The sequence below is a fragment of the Phacochoerus africanus genome, chromosome 14, assembly GCF_016906955.1.
Source record: "Phacochoerus africanus isolate WHEZ1 chromosome 14, ROS_Pafr_v1, whole genome shotgun sequence".
NCBI classification, from domain to species: Eukaryota; Metazoa; Chordata; class Mammalia; order Artiodactyla; family Suidae; genus Phacochoerus; species Phacochoerus africanus.
The window spans coordinates 47,936,629-47,952,980 of record NC_062557.1 but is presented as its reverse complement, the minus strand read 5'-3'; the positions used below and the strand labels follow the sequence as shown (position 1 = coordinate 47,952,980).

Genomic DNA, 16,352 nt, shown 5'->3' with positions numbered 1-16,352 from the left:
CTGCGTTGCTGTGGCTCTGGCGTAGGCTGGCAGCTACAGCTCCGATTCGACCCCTAGCCTGGGAACCTCCATATGCCGCAGGAGCGGCCCAAGAAATGGCAAAAAGACAAAAAAAATTAAAAAATAAATAAATTAAAAATCTTTCTTTTCCTTACTATCTTTCTAGTAAGTATTTTCTCTCTTTTTTTCCTTTTTTTTGGCATATATGTTTGTTCTTTAAATTTTTATATACCATGTTTACTCAACCTCTGTATTGTTGATATTTTGACCCTGATAATTCTCTGTTGTAGGGGACTCTCCCATGGAGGATGTTTCATAGCAACCCAGGCTTCTACCCACCACATGCCAGTAGTGTCCCTTCCCCTTGGCCCAGTTATGACAATTCAAACTGTCTCCAGACATTTCCAGACATAGCCTGTGGGGCAGAATTGTTCCTGGTTGAGAACCACTGCCCTAGCTCTGTTTGAGACTTTGGGGACTAAAAAAGTTATAAATCGTGGTCCGGAATGTAGGAATATTTAAGATATATATATATATATATATATATTTAAATCAGTTTAAGCATTAGTTAGTTCCTTATCCCTCCCCCCTTTAAAATTCTCTTTTTTTTTTTTTTGTCTTTTTGCCATTTCTTGGGCCGCTCCCGTGGCATATGGAGGTTCCCAGGCTAGGGGTCGAATCGGAGCCATAGCCGCCGGCCTACGCCAGAGCCACAGCAACGCAGGATCCGAGAGCTGTGTCTGAGACCTACACCACAGCTCACAGCAACGCCGGATCATTAACCCACTGAGCGAGGGCAGGGACCGAACCCACAACCTCATGGTTCCTAGTCAGATTAGTTAACCACTGCGCCATGATGGGAACTCCTAAAATTCTCATATTTAAATAAATATATTTTGGAGGAAGTTTGAAGAGAAAAAACACAATGATTAAAAAGCTAGAAAATTATTTCTGAGAGGAAAAATTAATCTTAAAAAATTAAGGTAAGAAAAAGTTTACTTAGAGACAGCTGTGAGGGGTACTCTAACTATGTTTAAATATGAAAGAATCATAACCAGATAGATCTGATTTCTGTGGGACAACAGCAAGAGAAAAATTGGCTTATGTTGCAGCTGGAGAGGTTTGTGTTAGGTGTAAGAAAATTTCACCGAGGGAAGATGTTCGGGAATTGTCTTCTCTGGAAGTCTTTAAAAATGAATCGATTATCTCATTTGTCAGAGGTAGTTTCCTGTGGTCCAGATTATTTTTCAAGATCTCTTCCATTCCTGCATATAACACATTCTGTTGGCAAAGATGAGGCCAGTCTCATTCCACCTTCATGGGCAGTGAGTTGTAGTAGTTGTTTACATGAGGAAAACGTATGTAAATTCTAGGCACTCCAGCCCCTCCGTGAGTATTCCTCCTCTGCTCTCCTGGAGGCAAATAAAGAATTGAGCCCCGTATTTATTCTGGAAGGCAGACACAGCAATAATGTTTCTGTTGGAAAAAAAAAAAATATAGAAGTCTGTAAGACTAGAAAAGCAATGAGCCCAAGCCACACACAACAACATGGACGGCTGCCTAATTACCAAGAAGATGTGAAATGTGGGAGGCGTTGAAAACGAATTAAGAGTGAGGAGATTGTAATGGGGAGCAGCTGAAGACACATCCACTGTCCCGCCTGCCTGCTGAGAAAAGCCCCCGAGGGGCTTTCCTAGGCGTCGTCTTCTCTGTGCCCCATGTTCCCAGTTGCATCAGTGTATGCTTGAGGGCCTACTATGTGCAACACTAGACTCCTCTGCCTCCCAGCAGCCAGTGAAAAAGAGGTTCAGAGCATTAGATGCAATCAGGTGCCAAAAAGAGTTTTTCTCTGTCAGCTAGTTGTAAGACCTCGAGAGCGAACAAAGTCAAAGCCTCTGTGGACTCCGTTTTCCTTATCAGTAGTTTAAATAGATGATCTCAAGGTCTGTTTTAGTCCTTAAGTTCTGTAGCACTATGATTTTTTTTCTCTCTCACTCGTTACCCTGTCACACGGCTTAGTTTTATTTCGTTTTTTTGCTACTGATTCGCTCCTGTCTTGTTCAGTTTTTTGAAATTAAGAACCAAAAGTTAGGGATCCTGATTCTTTTCTGCAGAGAATGTTGTCTAGCCCAGCTGCGTCCCCCAGCATCCGAGAGGTTGGGTCCTGCCCCGTTAGTCACTGTCTGAGTCACTCTCGGGTCTAGGTCCCAGTGTTGTCTGAAAGATTGGTTTCTTGAAACTGCCATTCAAATGAGACAAGGTGTCTCTAAAGAGAACACTTCAGAAAGCAGTCACTTAAGCCAGTGAAACGCATATTCTGAAAATGATCATATCTTCTGCAGTTTTAAAGGATAGGGGCAGAATCCTCTCGGGCTCAGAAAGAGGAACCGCTCAGGGATGCCGAGTGGCTCCTGACAGACCCCGGCTTTCCTGGGGAGAAACAGAGCTCATGCTCCACGGAGAGGTCCGGCATCCTGCAGACTTGATTTGTGACGAATAGAATAATTCTGCTTCCCATTCAAGGTTGAAGTTACCACTTTAGTTTTTACTTGCTTGTCTAGTCATGCTGTTTGCTTCAAGATCTCTTGGAATTCAAAGACTCATAGATTTATTTTTGGACTTTGAATTATTAAAAATACAATGTTTATCTCTTTATTTATTTTTAAAATTACAAATGTTTTATATACAAAAGCCAGACGTATTCACTATAGGGGAAATCTTACTGTGTAATATTTAGAAAACCTAGCAAAAAAGAAGAAATAAAAAATTAGCCATATTCTCACTATCCAGAGATAACTCTCCACTGCAAACATTTGGTGTATATTTTTATCTTTTTTTTCTATGTATCATACACATACCTTCTTTTATTTTTTTACAAATGTGTATAAAAGATCACATTCAACACTGTAAAACTGTCTTCATTTAATATATGTTGAGCTTACCTTCACATAAAGAAAATCTAATGCAGCTTTTAAAACATAGAATTCAGTTGTATGGATGTGCCATCTTAATCATATGCCGTTGGGCACTTAGACTGTGTCCAGTTTTTTGCTGTTATAAATTGCCATTTTTTTGTGCTTTCTCTGCTCTTCCGCTACTGTTGCTGCTGTTTCTTGGCTAAAACTCTTACGGTTACTACATAAGTGATATATAAAATCTCCTTGTAAAAGTATAACATTCTTCTCTAAAATTTCTTTAAACTCTCTCCCAATCCCTGTGCCCTCCAAAGAGATAACGGTAGACAGCAGGTTATATGGTCTTCCAGACCTTTTTACTGCATTTACATACATACATATATATCCACTTTATATATATATACACACACACACATATGTATATGTGTATGTGTATGTATATATATATATATATATATATATATATATATATATATATATTCGTAAAAGCCATAATTTCATTTTGTGGGCTTTCTTCCTAAACCAATTATATACTGTCATTATCTCAGTTTTAGTATAATTTTTGCTCTGCAATACGGGGTGAAGAGGAAGAAATAAAACTACTTACAGGTAATTCGAGGCCAAACTCAGACATCATTTTAGTTATGAAATTGGGCACCAGAAACCCTGTTCCTGAGCTCCAAGGGAGAAGCCTTTATCTGTGCGTCCTTCAGTTGTTGCCTAACAAAGCTGATTTCTGTGTGAGAACTCCATCTTCCCTCAGATCTCAAGATTGAAGTTAACTTATATCCTTACGCATTTGATTTTTTTTCCTTTTGTTTTAATCATGTTGAACTAGTCGAAAGGTGAAGGTTTTTTTAAAACTTTCAAAAAAAAAAGAGGATATGGACATTTGGCCTGGTGCTCGTTTGAGACTTCAGTCTGACCTAGGGAGTGTTAATGGATCTGTTTCAATTCCCATCCCAGGATAGAGGCTTCCTCAGACAACAGCCTCGAAGCAAGACTGTCCCACGTGACGCTTCTGTCATGTCGTTCTGTGCTGGCTCTCTCCTGCCTTTCAACACGGAGACACATGGCTCTGAAACTTGCCCGGAGTGGCTGCTTTTCAAGCAGAGTGAACTCTGCTATCCTCGTAATGAGAAGTGCTAGCCCCCCTCCCCACCTCCGACCAGAAAGAGTGCTGCACAGTGTCAGAATTTAAAATGAAACCTTTGTTACAGCCCGGGGGAAAAATGGATCCAATCCAGCCCCAAACATATCACTCTCTGCCATTCCAAACCGACCATGAGTTTTAATGGTTCTGAAACTTTTTTGGGGAGGGGTGAAGAGTGTGTTTCTGGTTGTGTTGTTGTTGGGCAGTGGGGCACTTGAAATGGCATGTGGGGGGAGGTGGGAAAAGCGAATGCCTGGTATGTCTTGTGCCAATGAAAATGAGGACAGCTCAGCAGAGAAGGGCACTGCAATATAAACTGTAATTGACCCATAACTGTGGCGTGATTTCTGGGTACTAGGAGGTCAGTCATAGGAGTTGCCATCCCAGGGCAAGGAACAAAGATGGCCAGGATGCCAGAGAGCTCTGGGGTTTTCTAAAGCGGGGAGGGAAGAAGGCCAAGGTTCAGGTAAAAGTGGAAGCACCTTTCCCAAGGACCTGAAACTGTTTTGTATCTTTTGAGAAGGATTCCCTTCCCTGTGGCTTTCCAGAAGCTATTTATTAATTCAGGCTGGGGCTCTTCCTCACCCTACCCCACAGTGTACCACAAGCAGTTTGTTTGTTTGGGGGGGCGGGGGGGGGGGGGCTGGGTTTGAGGATGGGTAGAAGATACTCTGCTGACCGCGAATTGCTCCGCATGGCCCTAAGGCCCATGTGCCTGGTTTCTCTCTCTAGCACCAAGTTTGAATTTGCTCTTTATTTCTGAGGACTTCAGCTGTGGTTTATTCCTCCTGCCAGAGGAGCTCCAGGCATGCACCACTGTTTGGGATCCAGTGGCCACATTTGGCAAGCAGCAGTTTGAATGACCTCTCTTTAGGAGCCCTAGGTCACTGGCTGAATTTCTACCTCCCTGCATTACAGGCTCTTCCTGTATTGGGAGTGGCAGTTGGCCAGGGCATTATATTTCCACTGGCCTGAAAACATACAGACCCTGATGAGCTGAGGCTTGTGGGAGGGAGGAGGACAGCAACACAGGAAAGACCGAAACAGATCACTGGGGCCCTGGGTCAAGGGATTCTTCTAGGGCAGATTCGGGATCCTTAGGTGGAGCAACTAGTGAGATAGTCCCTAAGTAGATGACAGCCGAGCTGCGTCCGGTTTTCTGAAGTAAAGCTTTAAGTGAAGACTCTGTAGATTCACAAACCTCTGCGCAAAATAAGCTTTTCCTACCAAAGATTTGGGGGACTCTGCTGATCTTAGAGCTTAAAGGAAATTTTTTCACTATTGAGAAAAACTGATTGTTTCAGAGAAGAACTTTGATTTCAACTTGAGTCCAGTTATTGCCAGAGGTTAGGAAATAGCATGCCAGAGCATAATAACTCATAGTGATTTATCCAAAAAGTGAGTTGTTTCCATCTCCAGACCCCGAACACTCCTTTCTCTTAAATTTGTTCACAACCTTAGGGTACCAGTGAGGTTTGTGAGAGAGGCAAAGAAATGTCCTAGGTGTTAGCTGTCTGCTCTCCCCAGAGAGAGAGAATATGAATGAGAGAGAGAGAGAGAGAGAGAGAGAGAGAGAGAGTGTGTGTGTGTGTGTGTGTGTGTGTGTGTGTGTGTGTACACCAAGGGCTCTTGGGGCTGTGCCTCACTGACGGGCTGGCTGTATTTGTAGGATGGAGACATTCCCTGCGGTGGCTGTGAAGGTCCTCAAGGAGTTCCAGGCGTTGCTGCAGCACAGCCCCTCTCCCCTCGGCAGCACCCGCCTGCTGCAGCTCATGACCATCAACATGTTTGCTGTACACAACTCCCAGTTGAAAGGTAAGGTCAAGCGTCTTTATCTGGACATAGAGGATTCATCTAGCTTCTTTCCTGTGCTGCCATGCCACCACACAGTCCCCCCAACACACACACAGCAGACACACACACCCTTTTCCTCCATTGCCTCTCCGATCTTTAACTTAACTCTCTGAAATGTGTGTGACTCTCTAGTGCTTGGGTGGGATGGAAGGAGAGAATCATGGGTATAGAGCTTAATTTGCAAACCCGGAGATGCTGTTGCACATCTGGCCTTGCTAAAGGCAGCAGCAAGGCCTCTGAGAGGCTGCAGACCCAGAGCCTCTCCTGGGGAGGCCGGGGGGGGGGGGGGGGAAGGCATTGCTGAAATGTTTCATTGCAGAGACCATACGCTTGGCAGGGATTGGGAATAGCTGTTTCTGGACTCATGTACCCTGTTTGTTCAATATGGAAAAGTCTAGCTCCCTATGGGATATCCCTTGTGGGAGTCTGCCAGGGAGTAAGAACAGAGAATTGATGAGCTTTGGTGACTCAAATCTGGAAGCAGAAAAATCACCAGGCCCAGAATTCGGCTAATGTAATGGTGTGCATTCTGAAATACTTTTCTGAACACTGGAGTTTTTTGACAGGGGCGGGGGGTGGGGGAGGGGCTGATTGGCAAGATTTTAAAATGCCCTGATGACCAGGTCACAGTTGAAAGATGTTACCGGATCCCTTCCCTACCCGTGCCTTCCCTCCACCCCACTGAGGTAAGGATGATGTGGTTTGACTTGATGGAAATTTGTAGCATGGAGGTGACATTATTTTGTGTGTGTGTTTGCAGAGGAGATTTGGTCTGTGTTGCCAAAGAACAGTTTCAGAGCATTGACAGAAAGGATCTGGTCTCAGGGCTGGAAGGTTATTATCTGAAGTGCCAAGCAGTGGGAATTGCCCTGTGGAGACTGTTGTAAACAGACGCAGTGTCTCTGGAGAGCGTGTTGCTGGTTCTCTCATCGCACGTTTTCGTAGTGATTTCGCTCGCTCTGATGTTGGTTTATTTCCTCTCCCATTTGTATTTAGGGTGATGCTTCAGCCTGCTGCAGAGGGGTGTTCTCCCCTGATGGGTGGGGATGCCAAACTTCGCCTTGAAACTTGGCTCCTCCTGGGAGTCTTCAAGGGCCTCTGCTCGTTTGCCTGGGTTTTTCGATCACCTCCGAGTCGTAGAAGGTTTTCTCCTCTCATGCTGCCTGCTGCAGCATTTAGAATTCCCGACAGAAGATCAGATGCAGAGGCTTAGGTGCCATTTTGAAGTCTGCTAAGTATTCCCCGGAGCACTGCTGAGGAAGCACACAGCCCCGAGGGGCAGTGCTGGTTTCCAGGAAGGAGGAAATAAAGTTTGGGACGTGTGGGACATTGGTCCCCTCCTCGTTACTCCGCTGGTTTGGGCTACCAGGTGGGAAGCTCACAGGACTCGGAGCCCTTCTGTTCCTCTTCCCGCCTCCCTCTAACAGCAACACAGAGTGCAGGGAGCTGCCGTCGCAGAGCTGCAGCCTCTGCCAAGGTGCTGTTCCCGCATCAAGTGACCGGGAGGTGTGACTGTAAAGGCTCCGTGGCTCTTGCCTGGGGAGCGTCTGTTGTCAGCAGCTTCTGCTGCGTGAAAAGGAGTATGTGGGCCTTTTCATGGGCCACCAGTGAGTCCTTTTCTTGGAGCTGTTGTAAGCTAAAGGTTAAGAAAATATGGGTGAAAGGAAGGTGAGATGGTGAGAACAGAGAGAGAAGGAAGTAGGTGGTTCCCCCTTTGAGGCCAGAGCTCTTTTTGTAGGATTCTTTTCTATGGTTGCTCATAATGAGGACCTGCCCGCCAAGAAGGACATGTCACAGCCTGGACTTGAGACCCTACCACTCCCACTGGCTTTGTCCTGATGCTCACCTCCACCAGGCAGTGGGGGCCAAGAGGAGTATGAGTGAGGTGGTCAGAAGCTCCAAGGGTGTTTCAGGAAAAAACAGCCGGGGCCACAGGATATAACACTCAACTAGGACAGAGAGCTCTGTGGACGTGCTGCCAAGTACCCGGTGTGCAGCTGAGGCGGCCGTCCAGACCCCACTGTGTGGGCTGCCATTGGGAGAGGGGTGAGCAGAGCACTCAGCGGGGCTGGTTGGTGGGAAGATGCACTTTTCCATTTCCCAGCACATGAGTCATCTTCTCTGGGCCCCTGTGCTGTGCTTGCACGGACAGTGGCAAGAAGGGGGTGTTGTGGCTGAGCAGCAGCATCTGTGCCGGGGGTGGAGAGGGAAGGGGGTTGGGGGAGAGGGTAAAGATTTAAATCCTTCACTAATCAGCAGCAGTTTGAATCACATTTTTATGAGTAAGGAAGTGATAAATCAGCCCTGAGTGTTCAGCCCCCAAGTCCCGTTGGCCGGTGCCCTTCTAAAGGCTTCTCTCCAGGCCAGTCTGCTTGCTGTCAGAGTCGCCACCCAGCCGCGGGACCCTGGCTGTCTGAGACCGGGAAGCAGGGGCCTGCTGCTGCCTGGCCCTCCCAGGTGCTTGGGTCTGTGGCGATTTGGCAGCCACTGCAAGTTATGGAACATCTGGGCCATCATTTTTCTTTCCATTCCTTCTTGGATGTGTCCTTCTGGGTGGGTGTTTGCCTATGCCAGTTCCTAGACTCTGGAAAAGGAACGTTCCAGCCTGAAGCAGAGGTGATCTGTGGCCCCCAAGGCAGTCAGGATCCTCTCAGTCTGTGCCTGGCCCTTCCCTGTAGATGCGGTACTTAAGGAGAGCAGCAGGGACGTCCTTTCTGAAAAGGATGTATGTCCTTTGCCGATGCCTCTCACTTTTCTTTGTGTGTGTTCAGTGCTACCCTGGTATGAGTCCTCTTTTCACAATACCAGGAGTCCAGGGATAGAAACGATACGAACACTTCCGTGTGATTACTTTTCAGATGCGCTTTCCTGGGAGGTCAAGAGAGACATAGAACTGTTTAAAAGCTTCAGGCACCTTACCAGGCCACACGGAGGGGAGAGCTCAGATGGTGGTGAAAGGAAGGCCTCTTTCCCTTTCTCTTGGTGGCAGTTCCCCCCGGAACTCCAGGAGGCAGAGATCATGAGGTCAGATTCGTCCCCCCTTTGACGGGGAAAATACGTTGTTTTGCCACATGATTTAACGAACCAAACTTTCAGGTCTCAGCCGTGATCTTAAAACTCACAAGTTCAGGGTGACTGGTGGGGAGATCTTTGTCTCCTCCTGTCAAGTGGGGCCTATGCAAAAGCCGGATTCAGTGGGACTGCAGAGAGGCTAGAATCTAATACTCTTCACGGGAGAGGCTGGAGACAGATAAATCCGGGGCATGTTTGCGGCCCTCAGCAGAGTGCCTGGTATTGATTAGGCACTTGGTAAGTGTTCATTACATGCATGGACGAGGGAGACCACGGTTCTGGACAGGCCAGCGGTCCCTGAACAGAGTGTTCCCTTCCTGGCCCGTGTCCAGAACTGCCCTTTGGCGAGGGACGGGTGTTGCTGGGATAGGTGGTTCCCAGGGTGATGTCACAGTTGGTAATCTCTCTGCGGCATTCCTGAAGGGAGAAGCGGGGCCTTCTCCACGTGCCTCAGCATTTAACACTTCAGTAGCCGTCTGATTGGCTGACATGATGCTGGAAGGGGAATGGTTGATCTAAACCACAAGCACTCCAAGAATTTTAATTTTTTAAAAATTCTGTAATTTAAGGAAATAAAACTCTAGTTTCTCGAAGAGGAGTAATTGAAGCAACATTTGTGGTAGGGCATCACTGAAACCCCACTGCATCCCCCATCTGTGCCCAATTTGCTCCAATCTGGCCTTTTCTTCCCCTCCCTCTTTCTCTTCCCCTCTCGCGCGCTCTCTCGCTCACTCGCTCTCTTTTTAAAAAATATGTTTTATAATTCCTGGAATCAAAACCATCTCAGGCACACACTGTTTTATTTTACTGCATTATTGGATTATACTTCCTATAAATCATTGGATGTTATTCATTGGCCACCACTGGAATAACTTCCCTTTTCTGTGCCCTGGCCCCCTCTTTTTCCTCTTTACCAGTTCATAGAGTAGACCTCCATTTCAGCCTCACCGAAAAGCCCTGATGGCAGCAAGAGGGCACCCAAGAGACACCGCTTGTGTGTGCCTTTGGTGCTCTCTGTTCTTAGGGAACGTTTAGGGGCTGGGATTGAGGTAGGGCTAGGCCGGCATTCCTTTCATGATCATTTATGCTTGCTCTTTTGGTTTGTTGGTAATTCCGAATTGCAGGAGGAAGCGGGAGGGAGCGCCACATGCGTGCCTTCAGGGGAGTAGTGGATCGTAGCTGTCTGTATGGGACCCACAGAGCTTAACCCCGACGTGTGGAATGCCCGAGATGGGAGCCACACAAATTCATGTCATTGTTGTATTTGCAGATTGACTCTCGTTGAGAAGTTCGAATCACGACCAAAATTTGTCTCCAGCATGCGATCACCTTAGAAACCTCTAGTAAAGCACTTTGCTCCTCTGTGGCAGTTCACTTCTGTCTGAGTCTCTTACCCGAGCAGAATGTATGAAGTGCCTAATCCTCTGCTTGTCAGAACAGTTGTACAGGAAATCCACCTTTCATAAAGGGTTAGGCTTGAGTTTAGCGGCGTAAACTGTCCCTCTCATGCCTCCTTGTCTCTCTCTCTCTGGGGGTAGAAGCCCTCGGATTTTTTCCCCTCCAGGATTCAAGGGTAGATTTCTATAGGTGGTCAGCACTGCCTGATCTTCGTTGTTAAGACTGCTCAGTTTAGAGCAAATTGACAAAGAAAACGGCCAGCTTGGCCAACAAATTGTGTGAGAAATAGATTCAGAGGTCAGAAGAGGCCAGGCTTTAGAAGGCCTAGAGGAGGATGCAGCGCTCAGCCGCGTCATCTCTCCATCTCAGCAGGTTGCTTAGCACAGGTGCCTGCCCTCAGAATTCCCTGGAAAAGGAGAAGTTCAGAAAGTGCGTTTGTCTAGAGACCTTCCTGTCTTCCCTACTCTGAATTCCAGGGTCCTTGTTTTCAGAATGAATCTGTTGCTTTGGGCTGAGGGAGGAGGAGCGGTTGTGAAAGGCTAAAGAAATGAGAAAATTCACTCCTATCAATAAAGTTAAGCCTCTTACCATGGCGATTGAGGAAATGAGCTGTGGTTTTGCCCCAAGGTGACAGTGTGGTTTGGTGTCCGTGGCTCTTTGGCCCAGAGAGCAGAAGGGCAGTATTCCATCGTTGCCTGGTCCTCTGTGGGGGTTAGAAACCTCATCTCTGTTGCCATTTTATAGCTTCTCGATTTTATTTTATTTTTTCCCCCCTCCAGGATGGACTTATTCTGAAAGGGAGACATCACTGGGGGGGATGTTGGCAGCAGGGCACTCAGCCATCTTTTTCTGAGCTCTCTTTAAAAACTTTTCCTGAGGAGTAAAATTTTATAGGGGGGCGCCAGCCAGATATGTACTCTTGTTGAATGCACAGGGGAAAGCATTTGTGTTCCGGGGCTAGGAGTTTGGGGGGAGTAAGTTGTACTTTGGACTCTAACCAACTAACTCTAACCAATAATAGCAACAACAGAACAACACTGCGATAACCTGGTGACATTTTATAGTTGCTACATATATATATAGTCTCATTTGATTTCCCCCATCAGCCCTCTGAGACAGGTGGGACATATATTTTGTGTCCTGTTGTGTAGATCATGGGAAACAAATCAGAAAGGTTGAGTGACTTAATCAAGGCAGCACAGCAGGTAAATTATACCCAGGTCTAAAGGGTCCAGCCTTCTGCGTTAGAAGGCACACAGACATTTTTCTGGACTTAATTGGAGCCAGCTAAACAAAGCAGGCAATCCTTCCCACCCTGCCTCCCTGCACCTCCACCCCCCATCTGAGCAGCTGCTGTTTTGATGCAGAAGGTGGTTTTTGAATCTGATGTGAGACTGGAAGAGGAATAGAAGTAGAAGTGAGGGAGTTAGAATTCTTCCAAGTTGCTTGAGGTGCTGTGGGGCCTCAGGTAAAAAGCTGGCAGAATGAGGTGGTTTGAGCAAATTGGGGTTGTCTGGGATTCCTATTTTCTATTGTGGTAGGTGAGGGGGAAATCTCCCTCTCACAATGGAAAGCATTTTTCGAGACCAGTTGGTAAAAGAAATGTCTAGTCTTTCTCTTGCTTTGGAATATGTAGTGTTTCTTTAAAAAAAAATGCTTTTTAGGAACATTGTTTCTTATTTTCTAGTATCCCTCTTGCTTTAAAAAATATATCGAGGGAGTTCCCGTCGTGGTGCAGCGGTTAACGAATCCGACTAGGAACCATGAGGTTACGGGTTCGGTCCCTGCCCTTGCTCAGTGGGTTGACGATCTGGCGTTGCCGTGGGCTGCGGTGTAGGTTGCAGACGCGGCTCGGATCCCACGTTGCTGTGGCTCTGGTGTAGGCCGGGGGCTACAGCTCCGATTCGACCCCTAGCCTGGGAACCTCCATATGCCGCAGGGAGCGGCCCAAGAAATAGCAACAACAACAACAACAACAACAACCAAAAAAAAAAGTATCGAAATATTGAAACTATTGAAATATAATTGAGGAGTTCCCAGTGCGCTACAGTGGGTTAAGAATAGGACTGCAGTGGCTCAGGTCACTGCGGAGGCACCGGTTGGATCCCTGGCCTGGCACCATGAGTTAAAGGATTCGGTGTTGCCACAAGCTGTAGCTTGGGTTGCAGTTGCTGCTCAGATTAAATTCCTGGTCCGGGAACTCCTGTATGCTGCAGGTGCAGCCATTTAAAAAAAAAAAAGGAATGAAATAGAGTTGGTTTACAATGTTATGTTTGCTGTACAGCAAAGTGACTCAGTTGTATGTGTGTGTGTGTATGTACTCCTTTTCATATTCTTTTCCATTATGATTTGTCACAGAATATTGAATATAAGTTCCTTTCCCCTTGCTTTTAAAAAAGAGGTTTTTCACATGCCATTCTTTTTTTTTTTTTTTGTCTTTTGTTGTTGTTGTTGTTGCTATTTCTTGGGCCGCTCCCGCGGCATATGGAGGTTCCCAGGCTAGGGGTCGAATCGGAGCTGTAGCCCCCGGCCTACGCCAGAGCCACAGCAACTCGGGATCCGAGCCGCGTCTGCAACCTACACCACAGCTCACGGCAACGCCGGATCCTTAACCCACTGAGCAAGGGCAGGGACCGAACCCGCAACTTCATGGTTCCTAGTCGGATTCGTTAACCACTGCGCCACGACGGGAACTCCTCACATGCCATTCTTAAATGAGACTGTGATTCTTTTTTTTGCCTTTAGGGGCCGGGTGGGGAAGAGAAGGATATATCATTCATACTGAAAAGTGTATGAGAGTATACAATATTTGAAAGAACAATAAAGTAAATACACATACAGCCATCACCTAAGTTAAGAAAGAGAATATTGTCGGTACCTCAGAGGTTCCCTGTGTTTCATTCCCACGGTAGCGCCCTCTTGCTGGTGCAGGAATCTTCATCATAACTCATGGAAGTAATTCCTTGGCTTATAGTGGTATCATCTAAGTATACACCCCTGAACAGAACATAGTTTGATTTTGCTTGCATGTAGATGGAAGCACGCTAATCAGGTTACTAATACGTTTTTCCCTCTGGCTTATTTTGTTCTGGGTGATGTTTGTGAATCTGTCCATGTTGATACATGCAGTTGCTGTTCATTCATTTTTCATTGGTACCGCTACATTTTATTTATTTATTACCATTTATCCATTCTTCTGTTGATGGACATTTGCGTTGTTTGCTCTTTGGGGCTAATTATGAGCATTGAGTGCATTGATAGTTACGTAATACCATCCTCTTTTTTAAAATTAGTTTTATTTTTAAAATTTTATTTGTTTTTGCCATCCTATTTTTTGGGGGGATAAAGTTTACATACACTAAAATGTGCCCGATTCAGTGTCACTTTATTTCAGTGAGTTTGACCAGTTTGTATACCCAGGTCACTAGTGGTCATCACAGTCAAGATGCAGAACTTTGCCATCCTCCCCAGAAGTTCTCTCTGTGCCTGTCCCGCTTGATTTCCATCCCTACCCCAGGCTCCAGGAAACCACTAACCCATTTTCTGTCACCATACATGGGATATGTCTTTTCTAGAGCTTCATGTAAATGGAATCATAGCTCGTGTGCTCTTCTGTGTCTGCCTTCTTTTGCTCAGTGTAATGTTTCTGAGATTTATTCATGTTGTTTTATGTATCAGTGTTTCATTCCTTTGTGTTACTGAATAGTATTCTCTCTTAGGATATACTGCAGTTTTACTCATTTAGGTACCTGTTGATGAACATTTGGGTTGTGTCCTGTTTGGGGTTATCATGAATAAAACTGCTATGAATGTCTTTTTGTGAACATAGGTTTTCATCTCTTTTGGGTAAATAGCTAGGAGTGGATTTCCAGGGTCTCTAAGTATATGCTTAACTTTATAAGAAACTGCTAAACTGAGAGTTCCCATTGTGGCTCAGTGGTTAACAAATCCGACTAGGAACCATGAGGTTGTGGGTTCGATCCCTGGCCTCGCTCAGTGGATTAAGGATCTGGCATTGCCGTGAGCTGTGGTGTAGGTTGCAGACACAGCTCAGATCTGGTGTTGTTGTGGCTGTGGCGTAGGCCAGCAGCTACAGCTCCTATTAGACCCTGAGCCTGGGAACCTCCATATGCCAGGGATGCGGCCCTAGAAAAGACCAAAAAAAACCTGTTAAACTGTTTCCAAAGTGTTTAAACCATTTTATGATCTTTCCAACAGTGTGAGTGAGTTCCAGTTTGTTTGCATCCTTGCCAACATTAGGTATTGTCAGTCTTTTTTTTTAACTGTAACAACATTAGTGGATGTACAGTGTTATTTCATCTTGGTGTTTTTTTTTTTTTTTTTTGGCTGCACCCGCAGGGTGCATGTGGAAGTTCCTGGGCCAAGGATCAAACCCCAAGCTGCTGCAGTCACAATGCTGGATCCTTAACTCTCTGCGCCACAAGGGAATTCTTCATTTTGGTTGTAATTTGTGTTTCCCTAATGACCAGGGATGATGAGTGACTTTTCATGTGCTTATCTGACATTTATATATCTTATTTGTAACTGTCTATTTAAATCTTTATTCCCATTTTTAATTTTATTTAATTTTTTATTTAACAGCCGCACCTGAGGCATATGGAAGTTCCCCCTGCCCAGGGAGCCAGAACTGTGACCCATGCCACAGCAGCGGCAAGGCCAGATCCTTTATTTATTTATTTATTTATTTATTTTATTGTACATGAAATTAGACTTTCTTTTTTTTTTTTTTTTGGTCTTTTTGCTATTTCTTGGGCCGCTTCTGCGGCATATGGAGGTTCCCAGGCTAGGGGTCGAATCGGAGCTGCAGCCACTGTCCTACGCCAGAGCCACAGCAACGCAGTATCCGAGCCGCTTCTGCAACCTACACCACAGGTCACAGCAGTGCCAGATTCTTAACCCACTGAGCAAGGGCAGGGATCGAACCCGCAACCTCATGGTTCCTAGTCGGATTCATTAACCACTGTGCCACAACGGGAACTCCAAGGCCAGATCCTTTAACCCACTGCACTGGGTGGGGAATCGAACCTGAACTCCACAGAGATAATGCTGGGTCCTTAACTCGCTGTGCCACAGCAGGAACTCCTGTTTAAATCTTTTTTCCTATTTTTAAAATCAAATTGTTTTTATTATTGAAAAAGTTTTAAGGATTCTTTATATAATCTGACTGTAAGCCCCTTATTAGATATATTTTGCAAATATCTTCTCTCAGTGCTTTCCCATTCTCCTGCCTGTTCTGTTTTTTTTCTCTCTCTCTCTTTTTTTTTTTTTGACTTTTTCCACCCCTGTTCTTTCCCTCACTAGTTTCCTTTTCTTTTAGTGGTTACTCTCAGAATTAAAGCATGCATATTTACCTTGCCAAAAGTCAAAAGTTATTCATTGTTTTCACTCTCCTTTTAAATAATACAGATCCTGTATTATTAAATTCTGTCCATTCTCTTCACATTTTTTTTTTTTTTTGCTATTTCTTTGGGCCGCTTCTGCGGCATATGGAGGTTCCCAGGCTAGGGGTCGAATCGGAGCTGTAGCCACCAGCCTACGCCAGAGCCACAGCAACGCGCGATCCGAGCCGCATCTGCAACCTACACCACAGCTCACGGCAACGCCGGATTGTTAATCCACTGAGCAAGGGCAGGGACCGAACCCGCAACCTCATGGTTCCTAGTCGGATTCGTTAACCACTGCGCCACGACGGGAACTCCTTTTTTTTTTCTTTTAACTCTTTGATGTTCTAGAGTTTTCATGATTTGTCTGGGTTAGTATTTATTTTCAAAATTTTCCTGCTAGGAATTTGTTGGGCTTCATGTATCTGTGAGTTGATTTCAGCAGTTTTAGAAAATTCTTAGCATTCTTTTTTAAATATTGCATTTATTCATGCTTTCTCTCCTCTTCTTGTGACTCTGATTAGACATGCATTAGACATACATTAGACCTAACCCTGT

At 45.5% G+C, this 16,352-nt stretch overlaps 1 protein-coding gene across 1 annotated transcript in view; it reads left to right on the top strand.

Annotated features, from left to right (window-relative positions):
• Positions 1-16,352, top strand: part of SMG6 (SMG6 nonsense mediated mRNA decay factor) — a 216,607-nt gene that overhangs the window by 54,069 nt on the left and 146,186 nt on the right. The window contains exon 10 of the mRNA XM_047757942.1: positions 5,738-5,883. Coding sequence (XP_047613898.1) covers positions 5,738-5,883 — 146 coding nt within the window. The remainder of the gene's footprint in view (positions 1-5,737; positions 5,884-16,352) is intronic.